General features: G+C 46.2%; 1 protein-coding gene across 4 annotated transcripts in view; it reads left to right on the top strand.

Annotated features, from left to right (window-relative positions):
• ATP8B2 (ATPase phospholipid transporting 8B2) overlaps positions 1-19,741 on the top strand; it is a 35,851-nt gene extending 16,110 nt beyond the window's left edge. For 2 of the 4 annotated variants that reach the window (XM_036922316.2, XM_057494907.1), the window contains 7 exons: positions 11-94; positions 432-677; positions 825-963; positions 2,729-2,859; positions 3,122-5,674; positions 9,042-9,261; positions 10,876-13,070. In XM_036922316.2, coding sequence (XP_036778211.1) covers positions 11-94; positions 432-677; positions 825-963; positions 2,729-2,859; positions 3,122-3,403 — 882 coding nt within the window. In that variant the 3' untranslated portion in view covers positions 3,404-5,674; positions 9,042-9,261; positions 10,876-13,070. Of the gene's footprint in view, positions 1-10; positions 95-431; positions 678-824; positions 964-2,728; positions 2,860-3,121; positions 5,675-9,041; positions 9,262-10,875; positions 13,071-19,227 lie in introns of those variants that run through there. The other 2 variants (XM_036922315.2, XM_057494908.1) reach the window with 2 other exon arrangements.
• Positions 19,742-19,973: the final 232 nt, after the last annotated feature.

Below are 19,973 nucleotides of genomic sequence, written 5' to 3'. Positions count from 1 at the left end.
CTCTTTTCAGACCGTCTATGACCAGTATTTCATTACCCTTTATAACATTGTGTACACCTCCCTCCCAGTCCTGGCGATGGGGGTCTTCGATCAGGTATGGGCGAGCTTGATGGTCAAGCAGGGTGGGGGAAGGACATGGCTGTGGGGTCGCACTCGTAGTGGGTGGGGGTGACCCTTGGAGCCGCCGCCTGTGGGCCCCGGGAAGGCGGTGCTTCCGGCGGGGGGTGTTCTGGTTTTCCCTCTCAGCTGTAGCTGACCCGCAGGTCCCCTGCCATGTTGAACACACATGGACTGGTGGTAGTTGACTTGAGGTTGGAGCTGGCTGTCCAAGAATTGGAATGGAGGAGGCAGGAAAGGGTCTGCTCTTGGCTCCCCTGAGTCAGAACGGCAGCTTCTGAGGCCTGGTGTGCCCCCTGGCTCTGCCCACACAGGACGTCCCAGAGCACCGGAGCATGGAGTACCCAAAGCTCTATGAGCCAGGCCAGCTGAACCTCCTCTTCAACAAGCGGGAGTTCTTCATCTGCATCGCCCAGGGCATCTACACCTCCGTGCTCATGTTCTTCATCCCCTACGGGGTGTTCGCCGAGGCCACTCGGGATGATGGCACGCAGCTAGCAGACTACCAGTCCTTCGCAGTCACTGTGGCCACTTCGCTGGTCATCGTGGTCAGCGTGCAGGTATGAGGGAAGGGAGACTGCCCTCAGCTCTGGAAGGAATGAGCTTCCTGTCCCTGGAGCTGCCCCTGGGCACTGCAGCTCTGTTCCCGGCATGGGGATGGGTTTGGGGGGGATGTTCCTCCTGCCAGTGATAACTGCTTTTTGCAGATTGGACTGGATACAGGCTACTGGACGGCCATCAACCACTTCTTCATCTGGGGCAGCCTAGCTGTTTACTTTGCCATCCTCTTTGCCATGCACAGCGATGGGCTTTTTGACATGTTTCCCAACCAGTTCCGGTTTGTGGGTGAGTCCCTGTGGCTTCCTCTTGAATCAGGGAGGAGTCACAGCTGTTCTGGGACTAACAGTGCAGGCAGCCAGAGCTTCATGAGCTGTTACTTAACACTGCTTCTTCCAGAAGGTGCTATGGGCATATCAGGCCCTGCCCTCAGAGAGTTTCCATATCCATGAAAGTGAGAGCAGCCCTGCCAGGCATGGGAGGCCAGGGCTCCAAGGGAGGCCACGACCACAGGGACTGCTCGTGGGGTGGGTGGCCAGGAACAGTCCCATGGGGAAGGCTGCTGTGGGCGGAGGCAGGAGGGGGATCAGACTGCAAGTTGGAGAGCTGGAAGTGTGAAAGGGTGGGGCGAGAATGCCCACTGAGAAGCCATGGAAGAGCGGCTGGGAAGGTAGGACATTCGAGAATCCCAGGCTGTCAAGTGTGCATGATATGCCAGGGGTCTTTTTGTTTTTTTGAGGAGAGAGTGGGGCAACGGCATCAAAGGATTACTTTAGAAAGGTGAACTTGGCAGTGACGGCCAGTGAGGAAGCTGCTGCCATGATCGAGTTCAGGGCTGGCGCCAGGGTTGTCGTGCTGGCTGGCGTAGAGGGGTTGGTTGGAAGGCATGAGGTGAAAGAGATGCAGGTGTTGGCATTTGTTCCAGATCTGTTCATCCATCAGTGGGCATTCAGTCAGCACCTACTGTATGTTGCCCACTATTCTGGATGCTGGGGATGTGACAACTAACAAAATAGCAAAGTCCTTGCTCTCCTGTACTTGTAATTCAACAAGAAAGACAACAACTTACAATTAACAGATGCAATATCTGGAATTGTAAGTCCCATAAAAAACATCAAGCAGTGTAGAGAAGGACAAGAGTAGTCACAGAGACCTCTTGAGGAAGGGACGTTGGCACAGAGAAATCTGGATAAAGGGAAGGAGTGAGCCATGTGGCTCTCTGGGAAGGATACAGAGCCTTAGGTGGGAGCTTGCAGGGAGGCCTGAGCTGCAGGGGGCAGGGCAGCGGAGGAAGGGGGAGTGGAAGAAAGGTGGGGGACAGGGTTGGAGTCGGGGATGGTGGGGCCAGGCCACGTAAGCCCTTTTAGGTCGGAGTACGAACTTTGCATTTTAATCTAAATGTGGTAGGAAGCCACTGGAGGGTTTTGAATAGGAAAGTGTCATAAACTGTTTTATGTTTTCAAAAGGATCACTCTTGCTGTTTTGTGGATAATAAAACATAGGGGGCAAAGGTAGAGGAGACAGGGAGACCAGTTAGGATGCTATAGCAGTAATCTAGGTGAGAATGATGGTGGCTTGGAAGAAAGTGGACAGTGGTGGAATTCTGTAAGTATTTTGAAAATGGACCAACAGATTGGATGAGAGGTCAGTAAGAGAGAGAGAGGGAAGAATCAAGGTTGACTTAAGGGTTTTAGTTGGAACACCCGACTGTGGGGTGTCGTTTCCTGATCTGGGGAGGACATGGAGCAGATCGGGGTCGAGGAAACAATAGTTCTTTTGTCCACGTGAAATCGAGATGCCTGTTAGATGGTCAGTAGGGATGTCAAGTGAGGTGGTTAAAGAAACAGAAACAGGCCTGAACTATTGGGGAGAGTTTGGAGCTAGTCAGACTTGGGAGATACACATTTGGGGAGCAGGTAGGGGGAAGCCAGGGATGAATGAAGTTTAGAAACTGGGTAAGTGGGACTGCCAGAAATAGAAATGGGGAACTCAGGGGGCTGCCCTTCTGTCTGCTTTGTGACTCCCAAGGCCTCTGACTCCTCTGCATTCCCAGGTAATGCCCAGAACACCCTGGCCCAGCCCACAGTGTGGCTGACCATTGTGCTCACCACGGTCGTCTGCATCATGCCTGTGGTTGCCTTTAGATTCCTCAAGCTGAACCTGAAGCCCGATCTCTCCGACACGGTGAGAAGCCTGGCTCCCTGCTTTGGGGGACAGCGGGGACACTGTGTCCAAAAGCCCTCTGGCTTAAGCATTGTGGCTGCAGTTTCTGGGCTGTATGACTGTTGAGCGTGTAGGTGGTGGTCATCTGTTCTTCCTTGGAACAGACGCCTGTGCAGCTGGGTGGTTCCCGCGCCTGCCCCATCCTCGGTGCCTGGGGTCCCTTCTCCCTGGTGGTGACACCGCCGCACTCACGGGGCTCCTTCCCATGTGCTCCCACCACCAGGTCCGCTACACGCAGCTGGTGAGGAAGAAGCAGAAGGCCCAGCACCGCTGTCTGCGGCGGGTGGGCCGCACAGGTTCCCGTCGCTCGGGCTATGCCTTCTCCCACCAGGAGGGCTTTGGGGAGCTCATTATGTCTGGCAAAAACATGCGGCTCAGCTCCCTTGCGCTCTCCAGCTTCACCACCCGCTCCAGCTCCAGCTGGATTGAGAGCCTGCGCAGGAAGAAGAGTGACAGCGCCAGCAGCCCTGGTGGTGGGGGGCCCGACAAGCCCCTCAAGGGGTGAAGGCTGGGATTGGGACACCCCGTGCCGATGATCAGAGCGCGCAGGGCTGTCCAGCCCCTCAGAGGACAGCATCTCTGAAGTGCGGGTCCTCGAGGGTTCCTTGCCTCTCCCATCTCCCCTGGTAGACTCCGTCCTGCTGGGCCCACCAGAGGGCCTGGGGCCTCCCTCGCCGGGCCCCCTCCCACCAGCTGAGAAGGTCAAGGGGGCAGGCCCCAGGGCAGAGCAGGGGTTGGGGCATCAGGAAGTGGTCCCAGTAGGGGATCAGATATGGAACCAAAAACAAGAAAAAACTTAGAGATTGGGTCTGCCCCTGCCCTGGCCAGGAGCCCACAGGGAGACTATAATCTCTGTATTTTTTTACTCCCACTCCCCAGAGGGGCCCCAGAGCCCCTGTTCCTGAATTACACAAGAATGTATCATGCCGGGAAGCCAGAGACCAGCTGGGGCCTCCGCGCCCCTTGCATCATGTATGTCTCTCCTTGATTTGTGTTTGTGTCCAGTTCGGTTTTGTCTTTTTTATTTGGCAAGTGGAGGAGTGCTCTCCGACTTTTATGTTGTGGTTGGTGTCTTAACTCTCCTGGGGACGAGGAGGCAGGAACACACGGGGCCCCGGGCTGGCTGGATGTGGAGGAGCCACAGCCCCCAGTCAGCCCTTCAGTGCCAGTGCTGCGGGGATTGGGGACAAGCTGACCCGGGAGGGAGGTGCCTGTCAGCCTGAGGGTGTTGGGAGAGCATAAGGGAGGGTTTGGGCCTGTCTCCTTACTCACCTTGAGAGTGAAGTGCTACCCGTTTCCCCAATACACACGCATCCACTCCTGGATCCCGTAAGTCCTGCCGGTATTGGGCCGGAGCCTGGGAAGGTGGTCCTGTCATTTGCAGTGACTTAGAGCTGGGTATGAAATTTAGTCCTAAAAAAAAAGTTCTCTTTAATTATCAGTTTAGACCCAGACTCATTAGCAGAGTCCCTTCTGACTTCCCTTCTTCCTCATCTGACATTTTCCTGCACCTGTACCCTAGGACCTGAGGTGGGCCTGAAATGGGGAGCTGGCCTCCGCTTCTCCCTCCTGGTAAACACAAGGCCCCACCCCCTCAAGGCCCACTGTAAGGGGCGAGAGGAGGAGGAGGACAAAACTAGGCTCAGGCCTGGAGGCTGCCGCTCAGTGCCTAGCTCCGTCTGGACAGGACTGGGCGAGCGCCTCGGCATGCCTGACCCCCTCTCCACCACACCCAGGAAGCTGTTCCCCAGTTGAGCATTTCCCAAGTGAGTTGCTGCCAAATCAGTCTTGGGAAGAATCCTGTCTTGGGCAGCAGGGGGGGTGCTCAGGAATGGTGTGGCGCTGGATCAGGGTAAGAAGGTGAGTGTAGGGCCAGAAGGGGACTGGAGGTGGGCTGTGGTGAGGGGGTGGACAGGGAGCAGGGGAGGGGAAAGCCTGACTGGGAACACAGCCTTCTGGCCACACAGTTTACAAACCCATCGTCATGTCTGTTCTTGTGTCTCTCAAGGTGAGAGTCTGAGAGTCTGATTTTTATACCAAAGAGGAAATGATTTTTTTTTCATATTTGGTTTGTCTATATTATATAAATATAAATATATATATATAAATAAGTATATATATATATATACATATATATATATATACAGCTATATATATTATTTTTTTGGTTCTCTCTCGTTTTTTAGGGAGGGAGGAAAGTACCAAGTTGCATTGAGCTGTAATTAAGGAACATTCTGTATAATTTATGGCACATTTCTATACTTGGAAAAATTATATCATTTTATGAATATAAGAGAAAAATGCCTTTTATAAAATTCCAGTTTCTGAGAAGTGTGTAATATGTCTTTTTTTCTGATGTTTAACCAAGACTGGCAGTAAAAGAAACGTTCTTAAATGGAATTGAGTGGGTAGATCTGGGCAGAGGTGGAGAAAACGGTCTGACTGGGGGCACAGCACCTCCTCTAATCGCACACCTCCTGGGACTGCGTTGCGGCTGGAAGATGGGGAAGTGGGCAGGACTGAGGGGCAGATCTGAGGGACTTGCCTTCAGCTGATGGCTGGGTGCTTAGGACCTTGAAGCATTTGCTTTTCCGAACACAAGCCAATCTCTCATTCCTAACATGTGCCAGATAGGTGGGTATGTGTAGAGAAAGTACCAGGTGAAGGTGAATATTTCAGGTTTTCCTCCATTTTGACCCCATGCCTTTTTCATAGGCACTGGCCTCTCAGAGCCTCATATCTTGCTGGTCTTTCACAGAAGTGAAAATCAAGGAGCGTAAGTATAGACCATGCCTGCGGGAATAAGGTTAGCAGGTGAGGGCAGCTTTCCTCCAGGGAGGGCAGCGCGGTGGGAGCTGGGGTCCCAGGGGACCTCAGAGCTGGGGGCCACTGCTGACCTCCGTCTACCCCTCCCGCCCAAGTCTGGTTTCCCCTTTGACCTAACCAGTCTCTCTGTGATGGTGACAATCCTTCCTCTCCCCCCGTTATTCCTTCTCAAAGACAGAGTTCCAAGTAGGTGCCAAGCTTGGAGCAAAGACACGGAGACCCCAGTTTTCCTCTTAGGGAGAAATAGTCCAGGGCAGGGCCAGCACCATGGACTCCCAGACAACCTGGGCCGGCCTCCCACAGGAAGAGCCCGGCCAGGTACAAACCAGCCTTTCCCCAGGGCCATTCTGGAACCTTGAGGCTCCGGCAGTGTAGACACAGGCCTTGACGCCTTGGGTCTGGTTAGGCTCCAGCTCTGGCCCCTGCCATCCCATGCCCAGCTGGCCCTGGAACTGATCCTCAGTGTTGTCACTCGGCATTGCCTGGCTTCTGCCCCCACAGATCCCCCCACTGCTGACCTAGAAGAGAGGTTCCAGAGGACAGACCGCACACTATTCAACCAGGGGAAGCATGTTCTCCCCTGCTCCTCCTCAGATGGGCTGATGCCCCTCGTCTGGGACGCGTCACACAGAGCAGGGAGGCCAGCATCATTCTTACCCTCACTGTGCTCATTCCAGACATGTTTTCGTCCTTTATATAAACATGCTTCCGGAGAGCTTCCTGCCACTCAGGTTCCCCTTTTCCCTTGATGTCCTCTTCCCCTTTCCCGTGCTCACTGAGGACTTGGGCACCCGTCTCACTGTCCCCCGTCCCTAGGCACCACTGCCGTTTTGCCTCCTGGGACTTTGTGGGTGAGAAGTCGGCCTGGAGCCTGGGCTTTGTTCTCAGCCTCCGGGTTTCTGAGAGCATTCGCCTCCCCGCCACTCCGGCTGCACGCTCCCACGGGCACCGCCGTCACGGGGAGCAGCTTCCCCTCCAAAACCTCGCAGTGCAGGGCTCGGCCGCTCGGGCCCTTCAGTTCCCCTGCCAGTCACCAGTCCTCCCAGCACATGCGACGACCTCCTGCATTTGTCCTTCGCGTGGCTTCCCAGCCCAGCTCAGAGCTCAGCCACTCCGCCCGGCGGCGCCCATGCTGGGTCTCCCCGTCTCCCCGGGGTCTCCCCGGTGAGCTGTCAGGCAAAACGAGAAAAAGCCCTCGGCTGCGGGACGGCGGAGCCTCGCATTCTGCCTCCAGCTCGGCAGGCGGCGCTGTGACGCGCTGCTCTCCCTCCTTCCCCCCTGACTATTCCCAATTTCACCTCTTCCGTCGGCTCCTTCCCACCCCTTCCCACCCTTCTCCCAGCGGAATGCTCTGCTGCCCGCTTCCAGGACCGTGATGTGGGCTGAAGCCCCCTCTGGGAGGCGGGACCCCGCCCTCGCGCCCTCCGCCCTCCTGCCGCCATTGCCTCGCTCCATCGTGGCTGCACCAAAAATATGCTCCAACTTTGTTCCCACTCTGCCCACCCTGCACCCGTGAGCAGCTTTGTGATCCGTGTTCATGCCGCCCTCCCCTTCCTGCTCCTCTCCCTGCCTCTCCTTTACGCATCCCTGGAAGGCTTCCTCTGAAATCACCTTTGGTCTTCACGTGGCCCTGTCCGGTGGACGTTTCCAGGTCTGTCTGTCTTGAAATTTCCTAGTCATTTGCCTTCGTGGGCCCGTCTCTCCTTGAAACTCTGCCCTCCGCCGTTTTTTTAAAAAATCCCTTCTCTTGGTTTCACCACTGTCTCTCTGGCTGCCCCTCCTCAGTCCCCCCTTTCCTGGAGCTCATTCCTGCTCTGTTCTTCTCTGCCAGGGCTCCATGGTGGCTCCGAGCTTTTCTGGGTTGTGCAAGGTCCTTGAATGGCCCCATCGAAACCCATAGCTTAGATGAGATTTGGGAGAGTCACCATCATTCACCTCTCGAGTCCCCACTCACCCCCATCCCCTGGACCCTTGCATTCACCTACCCACTAGTCCCCTCCCCTGGGATGGCTCTCCTGCCCCTCACATTCCACATGCCCCAACTTGAACATTATTTTCCCAATACCTGCTCCTCTGCCCGCACCCCTGTTTCAGTGAGTGGCATGCTATTTCCACAGCCACCAACACTGGACACACAGGTCCTAGAGAAAACCCCACAACATCTCTGTATCACTGTGCTCCACAGTTCATCCTCCTTGGTGTGCAACGTGAAACGAATTAAACTGCAACGTCCTGAGTCACTATTTCCCAGTGACTGCGACCCAGGCGGGGGTATGGCAGCCGTGTTTCTGCTTCTAAGGAACCAATTTAGGTTGGGAGTCGAAACAGAAAAATTCTTCTGCCCGAAAAGCTTCATAGTAGCAATTTCCTTGGTCCTGCAGGAGAAAATGGGGAGAGACCAGAGTGCTCAGGCCAGACAGGAAGGCAGTTGGCAGCATCCCTCCATCACCATCCGCCAGGGCCCAGAGAGGGCGCCGTGATAGGTCCGAGACTACGCACTGTGAGGGATCAGGAGGGATCAGCTTTTAGGAGCTTCCTTGCACTAGCAGAGGAACTGAATTCTCCTCCTTATCTTTGTTATCAGAACAAAGTCGGGAAGGCTACACCCATATTTTTAGCATTATGTGGGGGAGAGTTTAGGTTTGGAGAGCTATATCCTAAGGTCAAGGACGGGCGAGGTGGGGATGGCTCTGACTACTGCCAGGGAAAGAGCAGATGGTCTGTTCTAGGCTTCAGTGCAGATTCTCCTGCAGGGCTTCAGTGTCCTATTTTGAAGGACTGCGTCTTGGCCCAGTGAGAGACATTGAATTCCTGCCTGACTCTCCCAACCCTTCCTGGAAGATATCCAGTTCTCAGTGAGTGGCTGGGAGCTGCCCAGCAGAGGCAGCAGCTGAGCCAACTCTGGAAGGTTTATAGCCTTGATCTTGCAACGTTAAGAAGGGGTGGTCTTTCTAAAATATTCCCTAGGGCCTAGCATGTACAACACACAAACCATTTATGGGGTGTTTTCCCTTAAGAAATGGGTGTTTCTGGACAGAGAACATGGGAGTCTCCCTAGGCTAGGACAGCCTGAGGTGTGTCTGGGCAGCAGGCCTTGCAGAAATCTTCCACCCAGCCATGACTATAGGACCGGGAGGACTGAGCCACTCCGGGAAAGACCTTCTGTCCATCCCCAGGGCCCAGCAGGAACTTGTGTGGACCCATGTACAGGAGCAGGTGGAGAGGATGCCCAGGGTTACTCGAGGGCCTGCGGGAGGTGAGGAGGCTGCTGCAGGGGGAAGGAATGGACCAGGTCCCACTCTCCATGCCCTCCACAGGTGCCTACTCCTCTGTCCTGTTCAGCAGCCCTGCAGTGCACAGCTGAGAGCCCAGCCCACAACCCTATGCCCGGCCACCCACACCTTGGTGCAGTGCATCTGTAGGACACCCCATGTGCCGAAGATCGGAGGCTCCTGGGCCTGATCTCCAGGAGGAAGGGTGGGCAGCTGCCTCCCTGGGGAGACGACTTCTGCATCAGCAGAGGATTGCAGACCGCAGGTGAAAACATGGGAGGTTGGGCCTGGAGGCGGGTTCTTTCCTGGAGGGGAAGGGATGACTCCTAGGAAGTTAGCAAGTCTGCTCTGTGGAGATCCAAAGGATACAGTAAGAATCTGGGAGACCTCCTCGGCCACTGATGATGGCCATTCTCTAGGTTTAAACCTACACCAAGCAAAAGAAGAGTCAGCCTTTGACCCTGTCTTTGGAACTAGTAGAGTAGACTATGCCAACTTGTCCCATAAGAGTTTCTGCAATATCTTGACCAGTGGTTTTTAATCATACCAGCTCAGGGTCCCCTTGGAAGCTATGCAATAAAATGTTCATGTGCATTTACAAAGTGCATGCGGTTTAATGGGCTTCTCAGCTGTTCATCCAGGGATGCTTAAGGCAGCCTGCCCAGAACATTTATGGATCCCCCCTGCAAGTAACAAATGGAGGCCTATGTACCACTTGTCTAATTACTGAGGTTAGGCTAACAGATGGTTGAAGTATGTTCCATCCTCTTATCTTCATAACAACCTAGATACATCTTCATAACAACCTAGAAGGGCAGACTTAGGTTTAGAACTTGCCACCTGTGGCTCCTCAGCCCTCAGCCTGCCTCCTTTCCCTGCCATCCCCTCCACTACCCCGAGTCTGCACTGGGAGGGGCCTTGTAGGCTCACAAGCAGACGCCCCAGCTCACAGGTCCAAACCCCATCCACGCCCCCATGAACCAGTGGTCGCCAGTCAAGCAGCAGGGCCAGGTGAGAGCACTGATGAGGGTCTGCCCACCCGAGGACACCCAGGGGAGAGGCCTGCAGGGACTCTACAAGTAGATTCAGGGATATTGGGCAGAAAGTGCCAGAGTCTAAAGCAGTGCCTGTGATGAATGGCCGGCGTTTTGCAGCTTCCAATCTGTGGTGGACCTATACTTTTATAAGATATAATGTATTTTATTAGCATTAGTACTAGCAATCCATTGTATTATACTGGCATTACTGGAAAAAATGGAAAATGATCAGGATCTTGGATGTTGCAGAAAGGTTATATTGTGATAAAATTTCTGAATGCTTGCTTTCAATTTCTATATTTAGCTGATTGTGGACCTGAAACAAGCAGTTTGCTAATGGGTTTAGTTAGAGGACCACACTTTGAGTAGCACTGGTCTGGAAGGAGTTAATGTGGGGTCCAGGTGGGAAAGTTCCCTGAGGCCTTCTGACTCATCTTTTTGTGGGAGGGGAGGCCAGAGGAGGTCCTGTGTTGGGGTGGTGATGGGGTTGCCCTGTATCAGCCCAGGATAGTAGCCTTTCTTGCTAAGAATGGTGTAAGTGTGGTGCTGGCTTTTGGGAAATAAACCCTTGAACTGTGGAGCTGTAGCAAAATTTATTAAGATGTCCACAATTACTTAAGGAGTTTTGTGGCACTAGGTCTCCAGTGGGCCAATGGCCAAGGATAGAGAAGAGAATCAAAGACAAAATATATATCCATAAATAAAAAAAATCTGTTAGAGAACAGAAGAGGTTGACTGTTAAATAGCTATCCATATAACGAAGCATGTGCTCTCTAGAATGTAAGACACCCGGGTACTATACTGGGGTGGCTGACTTTTTTTTTTTTTTTGCCTTGTCCCAGCTGAAGTTGCTGTGCTGTCATCTGCCCGTCACAGCTGATTACTTACTCTGTCTCCATAATCCCTTGGCTCTTTGGTTGTGTGAGTGTGGGCTCACCAGGCACTGGTTTTCTTCACTCTCTCCTCCTAACATCACTATCTTCTGTAATAAAATTTTTACTTTCATCTCCTGAAATCATAGCACAGTGATATAAGGAGGACCCAGAGAGAAGAGAGGAGGGCAGCAAAGCCTGCCGGGATGAGATAAGGGGTGGAATGGCCATGATTATGAATTATTGGGACTTTCCCCAAGGACCAGCTGGAGCAATGACTGGCCTCAGCAGTAAGACGAAACCTGAAAAGGAGGTTTCCCGACAGTCTGTGCTGTTACCACTCAGATCGCCCAGGTAGAGGAGCTCTGCATTGCGGAGTAAAAGGGATGAAAATACCCTCACCTTGGACAGATCAAGATTCCTCAGTGGTAGACGTGCCCACTGACCAGAAAAAGACATTGCAAGAGAATAGAGATGAATTTGCAGACACAAGAGTTATCTTCCCTTGTAACAAATAGCTATTCCTGGAGTTCTGGAACTTGAGGAAAGTTAAGTTTCTTACATTAAGAGAAATTTCTATTTTGACTACCTTATAAGAATTACCAAGCACTTGTGTAAATCTCAAAATAATGGAGCTTAGAAATTCCTAGACAAGAAATAAATTATTCTTTAAAAGTGCTGGCCCTTTAAGAAAATTTTAGACATTTGCTGAAGTTAAAACTAAGGAAAAAATGCTTCACTTTAAATTAAATGAATGGCTGGTTGCTAGATTACAAGATAAGAAGCAAATAATTCAGATGATGTCAGGTTAGCACATAAAAATAAAGATAGAAGACTGAAATAAATAAAATTATAAGTGAAAGAGACGTTACAATAGATATCCCAGAAATACAAACAATCATTAAGAAACAACTACATGCCAAACAAATATATGCCAATAAATTGGACAACCTAGAAGAAACAGGTAAATTCCTAGAAAAGTCAAGCTATTAAAATTGAACCATGAAGAACTAGAAAATCTGAAAAGAAAAATAAAAAGTAAGGGGATTGAATCAGTAATTAAAAACTGCCCAACAAAGAAAAGCTGACATGGTTTCACTGGTAGAATCTACCAAACATTTGAAAAAGAATTAACACCAATCCTCAAGCTCCTTAAAAAATTAAAGAGGAGAGAACACTCCTAAATTCATTTTACGAGGCCAGCATTGCCCTGATTGCAAAGCTAGATAAAGACACCACAAGAAAAGAACACTATAGGCTAATACCCAAAGTGAATAGTGATGTGAAAATCCTCAGCAAAATACTAGCAAACTGAATTCAGTAACACATTAAAGGAATCATACACCATGACCAATGTGTGATGTTATGAAATTTACATGGTAAAAAGCCCACTTAAAGTGCAAAGTAGACCATTATATTTTAATGTACAAAAAGAATATGAAAATTTTGTTAGTATGGTTTCACATTCTATGTTACAACTAGCCTTTAAGAGACTACCACTTGAGTTTTATATCAAAAAAAGGTATCCACGATTATCTGAAAAGACTATTAAAATACTCCATTTTTCAACTACATTCTGTGTAATGCCAAGGTTTCTCCATATACTTCAACTAAAACATTCATAGCAATGGATTGAATACTGAAGCTGATATAAGAATCAAGCTGTCTTTTATAAGCCAGATATTAAAGTAAAAGTAATAAATTTAAATGCCACTCATTTGTTTTTTAAACAAAAAAAAGAAAATATGCTATTTGTAATGATCTAATTATTATTTTAGAATTAATTAATGTATACCTACTTTTAAAATGCCAATTATCATTTCTAATATGGTAAATATAATCTGATATAATCCAAATGAAGAAAAGCTCTCTGGGGGTCCTCAATAACTTTTTAAATTATGGTGAGATAGATTAACACAAAATTTATCATTGTAACTATTAAAAGATGTGCAGTTCAGTGGCATTAAGCACATCCATAAGGTTGTTCAAAGATTACCACTGTTTAATTCCAGAACCCATTCATTTCCCCAAATGGACACTTTATGCCATTAAGCAGAAACTCCCCATTTCTTCTTCCCCTCAGCCCTTGGCAACCACAAATCTGCTTTCTTTTTCTATGGATTTATTTATTTTGGATATTCCATATAAATGGAAACATAATTATTGGCCTTTTGTGTCTCTGGCTTTTTTCACGTAGCCTGATATTTTCAAGGTTCATCTATGTTGTAGCATGTATCTTCCCTAGATTCCTTTTTCTTTGCCAAATAATATTCCATTGTGTGAATATGCAATATTTTGTTTATCCATTCATCAGCTGATAAACATTTGGGTTGTTTACACCTTTTGGCTATTGTGAATATGGGTGCTATGAACATCTGTGAGTTTTTAGACACCTGTTTTCAATTCTTTTGAGTATATGCCAGGAGTGGAATTGCTGGGTCATATTGCTAATTCTATGCTTAACTTACCAAAGAACAGTCAAATTATTTTTCACAGTGGGTACATCATTTTACATTCCCATTAGCTATGTATGAGTGTCATAGTTTCTCCACATTTTGCCAACACTTATTATTTTCTTTCTTTTTTTTTAATAGTCATTCAGTATGGGTATTAAGTAGTATCTCATTGTGGTTTTGATTTGCAATTCTGTAGTGACTAATGACATTGAGCATTGTTCGAATTTATACACTTTTTTGGAGAAATTACTACTTAAGTCCCCCCACCCCTTTTTTGTCTTTTTTGAGCTGTAAAAGTTCTTTATATATTCTGGAAACTAGACCCTTATCAGATATATGATTTACAAATATTTTCTCCCATTCTGTGGATTGTGTTTTCATTCTCTTGATAGTGTCTTTTGATACGTAAACATTTTTAATTTGATGACATCCAACTTATCTATTTTTTCTTTTGTTTCTTGAACTTTTGGTGCCATGAAGGTTATGAAGATTTACCCCTATGTTTGCAAATCCAAGGTCATGAATATTTACCCCTATGTTTTCTTCTAAGCCCTTTTAGTTTTAGGTCTTAAATTTAGGTCTTTGATCCATTTTGAGTTAATTTTTGTATGCAGTGTGAGATAAGGGTTCAACTACATTCTTTTACATATGGATATCCAATTGGGTTCTTAATATTTTTGAGACTATAAAGGGGTCTGGCAACCAAAATGTTTAAGGATTGCTGCTCTAGGGTAACCAATAAGAATAGTAAAAGCGTGTATAATTAAGAATTGAATAGTGAGTAGAGGGGGAAACAGAATAATAAAATAATTACCCCAAAGAAGTCAGAGTGACAGGAACAGAAAAGTAAAAAAATGTGAGAAAAATATAAAAGGAATGATAATATGGTGAGATTTAAACCCAAATATGTCAGTAATTCAATTTAGTGTAAAGAACAAAATACCTGAATTAAAAGACAAAGACTGTTGAATTGCATAAGAAGTAAAACTCAACTGTATGCTGCTTGCAAGAGACACATGTTAACTATAATTATACAAAAAGGTTAAAAGTAAAAGGAAGGAATAGGTGTACAGTGTGAATAGTAACCACAAGAAAGCTAACAGCCAATATACTTCTATCAGACATAGTATATTTTAAGACAAAAAGTAGTACTAGAAATAAAGAGGAAGATTTCATAATAATAAGAAGACCAGAAATATATGATCTGCCTAAATTATATGTACTTAAAAACATGGCCTGAAAATATGTGAAACAAAAATGGACAGAACTAAAAACTAAAAGGAAAAAAGGTCAAATCCACAATCACAGCAGAGAGTTAAACAAATTTCTCTTGGTAATTAATAGAACAGATAAAAACATAAGTAAAGATACACAAAATTTAAAAAACACAATGAAGAAACTTAATAGAATGTGACATTTAGAATACTGCCTCCTTAACTGCAAAATTTACTTTCTTTTAAAGAGTACATGGGTTGACCAAAACTTACCATATATGGCATCATATAATAAGTCTCAACACATTTTAAAGGATTAACATAGTACAGAATAGGTTCTTGACTACAGTGGACTTAAGATAGCAACAATAAAAAGATAAGCAGAAACTCTACAAATGGTTAGCAATTAGGTAATACAATTCTAAATAACTCATGAATAAAAGAAGAAATTGATGGGAATAAGATAGTTTGAACTTTAATAATATTGAAATTACAACATTCCAAAAATTACAGGATTTTGAAAAGAAAAATTATAGTTTTGTGAAAAGACTAATAAAATTGATGACCCCTGTATACTTTTGGAAAAGGGCATAAATTATCAAAATCAAGAATGAAAAGGGAAATAATCACAATAGACATTACAAAGATAATAAGAGGATATATAATGAACAACTGTACACAAATGTGACATTTTCAGTAACATAGTCACATTCCTTAAAAAAGACTTCAAAACATTAACAAATAGAAAACCTGAATCTGAAGAGTCCTGTATGTCTTAAAGAAATTGTATCTAAAATTAAAAAACTTCAACACAGAAAACTCCAGGCTCAGGAGGTTTCACTGCTGAATTCCTCCAAACATCTAAAGGAAGGGTAACATCATTCTTACTCAAACTCTTCCAACTCGTTTTGTGAGACCAGCATAATTTTGATAACAAAAATTGACAAGAACATTAACAAGAAAAAAATCTCAGACTAGTCCCTTTTATGAACATAAATATAAAAATCCTAAACAAAATATTAACAAATTGATCCCAACTACATAAAAAAAGCTTACAACATCACAACAAATAGAACTTGTTCTGTGAAAGCAAGACTGGTATAGGAGTTGAAAACTTATCAGTGTAATTCATCATACTATCACAATGAATGAAAAACACATGGCTATCTCAGTAAATAGGGGAAAAGTGTTTGATAAAATTCTACACTATTCATAATAAAACCTTTGAGAAACCTAGGAATAGAAAAAGGCTTCTTGCTCTGATAAAGAGCATAATAAAAAGCCTACATCTCATATCATTACTTAATAGTCAAATATTGAAACCTTTCCTCCTGAGATTGAGAAGGAAACAAGGTTATCCACTATCATAATTTCTAGTCAATATTTTTCTCCAAAAATATAACAAAATATTGAAGTTGCAAGTATTAGAGAGAAATAAAGCAATCATTGCAGACAATATGATTATATACCTAGAAAACCCAGAAGAGTTCATAAGCTATTACCACTAATAAACGAATTAGGAAGATTATGGATATGAGGTCAAATAAAAAATTGATTGTATTTCTATATCTAATCATAAATATATAGTGGTGGAGCAATTGGATGTATATGGGGGAAAAAATTGACCCTTACCTCACACCATATACAAAAAATTAATTCAAAATGAATCATGGGCCAAGCATAAAAGGTTAGATAATGATGCTTCCAGATGAAAGCAAATACTATTTTTATGACCTTGAAGTAGAGAGACTTCTTAAATAGGACACGAAAAGCATTAACCATAAAATTAAAATATTGTCAAACTATAAATTTTATTAAAAGGAAGAACTTTTGTTTATCAAAGACATCAAGAGAGTGAAATTGCATCCTTAGACTGGAAAAAGATATTTGTATTACACATAGACAACAATTTATATCAGAATATATAAAGAACTACAAATAAATAAGAAAACAAGAACAACCCAATTTTAAAATGTGCATGAGATTTGAATGGGCATTTCAAAAAAGATGATATCCAAAGGATTCCCACTTTAGTTTTTCCTCTACTGATTTTGGCTTCATTAGTTTCACTGGTTTATTCACTCCGGGCTGGGAACACGCTTTCCCCCAGAGCTACAATGCCTGCTCTATGACCTGGAAAGTCACTCCTAGTTGAGAGAAATATGTGCGTATGTCCATCAAAAGACATGTACAAGAATATTTACAGTAATTTTATTTACAAAAGCAAAAGTCAGAACAGTCCAAATGTCTACCAGTAGAATGGGTCAACACATTGTATTTTCATGCAATAAGACACTACATGGCAATGCAGAGAATGAACTAGGGATACACATGACCACATGGATTAATCTCACAGACATTATGTTGAACAAAAATAAACCAAACACCAAAGATAACATTCTGTACGATTTCATTTATGCCAAAATCAAGAAAAGGCAGAACCAATCAATAGTGACTCGGAATATTGGTTACTTTTGCTGGGGATGGGGTTGGGGAAGAACCTTCTGGGATGCTAGAAATATTCTGTGTCTCCATTTGGGTGGAGCATTCATGATGTGAAAATTCATCGAATTGTACACCTGTGCAAAAATTCATTGAATTGCACACTTAAGGTTATCACACTTCATGGTGATGTATATTTCAATCAAAAAGTATTAAATCAAAGAAAAATGCCATTTATAATAAACTTTGAAAACAAATGTCTAGAAATAACTCTATTAAGTGAACTGTCCATGTAACTACCACCTGAAACCTCCCTTGTCCCCTGCTCCAGACACTAACCCCCTCCTCCCCAAAGGTGACCTCTATCCTGACCTCAACACCATAGATCAGTTTTGCTAGGTTTTGTACTTTATATAAATTGAATCATGTCTATACTATTTTGTGTCTGGCCTCTTTTACATTCATGAGATTCACCTGTGAGCGCTGAACAAAGACAGGCAGCATCCAATATGGCCCGAGGGTTCGGGTTTGCTGACCCTGGGCTGGAGATTCAGATAAGTCCCAGCAGTGGTGAGGGGGGTTTAGTTCAGCCAAATCCAGTTGTCTTTTTGGTAGTGCTAGCAGGCAGTGTGTCAAGGGCAATGTTTCAAGGCAATGTTTCAAGGTTGGCTCCCCTCTGGAGCAGCAAAATGGCTGTATCCTTTCCCAGGCCTCACATCTGCCAATAGAATATCCAGAGCAAGAGAGAGGAGATATCTCCTGTGCCATCCGTTGTGTCTGTCCTCAAATTGCACCATGTAAAATTTAGCCAGGGAAGTGCTGTGCTGGGGATGTGTGTGTGTGTGTGTGTGTGTGTGTGTGTGTGTGTGTGTGTGTGTCCTACAGGGAGAGGCCCCTTGACTGGCTTAGATGACTCTGGGTTCATCGCTCTGGCTGGGGTCAGTCCCACCAACCCCTGTGGCTGCTCCAGTGTAGAGCAGGTGAGTGGGTGTCAAGAAGCTGCCGCAATGGCCACCACTCCTGTGAGTGGTTAGTTGGATGGTTAGGGTAGGGTGTGGTTCTGCACCAGCTACAATTGCCTGATCCTGAGTGACTGGAGCTTGTGTATTAAATAAGTGTGTGTGTGTGTGTGTGTGTGTGTGTGTGTGTCTGGGTGTGTGTGTGATGTGGGGCATTCTAAGCGTGTCAGTGTGTGCGTGTGTGTGTGTGTGTGTGTGTGTGTGTGTGTGTGTGTGTGTGTGTGTGTCTGGGTGTGTGTGTGATGTGGGGCATTCTAAGCGTGTGGTCCAGGGCAAGAACTCCAAATACTCATGTCGAGTCAGTGTTCTTGAATGCAAGAACATTGTTAATTGTAGCTGGAGCCCAGACAGTAGAGCAAACTGGCCAGAGATGAGGCTGGAGATAAAAGTAAGAGCAGTTTCTGGAGACTACCTTTTTCTGTCCAAACATTTCAGCCTTATCCTGGGAGTAAGCCAGAGCCCTTGAGGAGTGTTAAGTGGAAGAGAGCCTACCCCCCACCAGCTCCACGGCTTCTGTGTCCTTCCTGTACTGCCCTTCCTTATGGCTCCAAGCTAACCATTGGCCAACTTCCAATTTATTTATCCACCCTCCAGGCCCTTCCCCTCCATCACCTTGGGGTGGGGGTGGAACTCCAGGAAGGGGATGGGTGTGGTGCCTGGAGGCAGAAGTGTGTCTTGATTGTTTAATTTGGGACCTGAGGGCTGAGGGCAGAGGAATGGGGAGCAGAAAGGAAAGCCCTGGAAAGTCCCGTGAGCCTGGCAGTTCACAAACCACAGATGAGTGTGTCTGGAAGAGAAAGTGTGATTCTAAAGGCAAGGAGGGAACGATGGGCTGTTCCGCAGCGGGGTGTCTTAGCTGCAGAACCCTGGGTATTTCTGTGCACAGGTAGGTGTAGGCCCGTTCTTCCTGACGGAGCTGTCATTTCCCCCTGCACAGGTGGGCCTGGGAGTCTCTGCTGCTGCTTTTTTGCTCCTACAGTTCCCACAAGGTTGTTCTGTTACTGATCCCATTTCTGTGTGAAGCTCCAAACTCTCAGGGGTTTATTTCAAGTGTCCATATTTTACCCTCATATTGGATTCATATTTTGGCTGGGTATAGAATTCCAGGTTGGAAATATCTTCCCATCACCATTTTGATTTCTTTTAATATTGCTGCTGAGACCAAACCATTCTGATTCTTGATTCTATCAGTCTGGATTCAGTCAGGAGACAGAACCACACAGTGATTTGAACAGGGAATTTTACCACTAAGAAGTATTAACCTATGACAAAAGAATGTAAATGTACGTGGACTCTGTGGAATCTGAGGGCTGAGCAAGAGAGCCAAGGAAGAATAAATCTGGAACGACTTTTCCTGAGGCAGGGGTCAGACCTCACTGGTGAACGTGATGTTTTAGCCCAATGGATGGCAGAGAAGACTGCTGGTTTGCTGGGCCAGAGCTGGTCAGCAGTTGTTGCGCAAGCAGGAAGCAACCCTTCAGGACGTCCTTCCACCCACATCTCTGACCTACTGTGCAGCTGCTGGAACCAACAGGAAATGCTTCTTTCTCCTGCAATGTCCCTCCAATGCCTTCTACCTAGAAAGCTTAACATTGTGCTCGCTGTAAAGGCAAAATGCTTAAACGAATCCTGTCCATTATCATTGAGACGTTATTAAAAGGTGGAGTTGAAGCTGAGAAGCAATAAATTGGTCACTGACACATCAGTCCTTTGTGGTAATTATTTTTTTTCTCTCTTTGAAGGTTTGTGCAGTCTTTGACCTCGGTGTCCCCTTCGTGTGGGTCTGGTTTCATCCCTTAGGTACTAGGCACACAGCTGGCTCTTTCACTCCAGGAGCTCATGTCCTTTGCTTCCAAGAAAACTTCTTATTTTCATCATATCTTCTCTCTTTTCTCTTTTCTCTCTTATTATTCAAATAGTATATTTCTTGGACCGTG

Source organism: Manis pentadactyla, chromosome 19, assembly GCF_030020395.1.
Source record: "Manis pentadactyla isolate mManPen7 chromosome 19, mManPen7.hap1, whole genome shotgun sequence".
In the NCBI taxonomy this organism is placed as follows: Eukaryota; Metazoa; Chordata; class Mammalia; order Pholidota; family Manidae; genus Manis; species Manis pentadactyla.
Note: the sequence above shows the minus strand (reverse complement) of the source record. Positions and strands in the feature narration are given on the sequence as shown.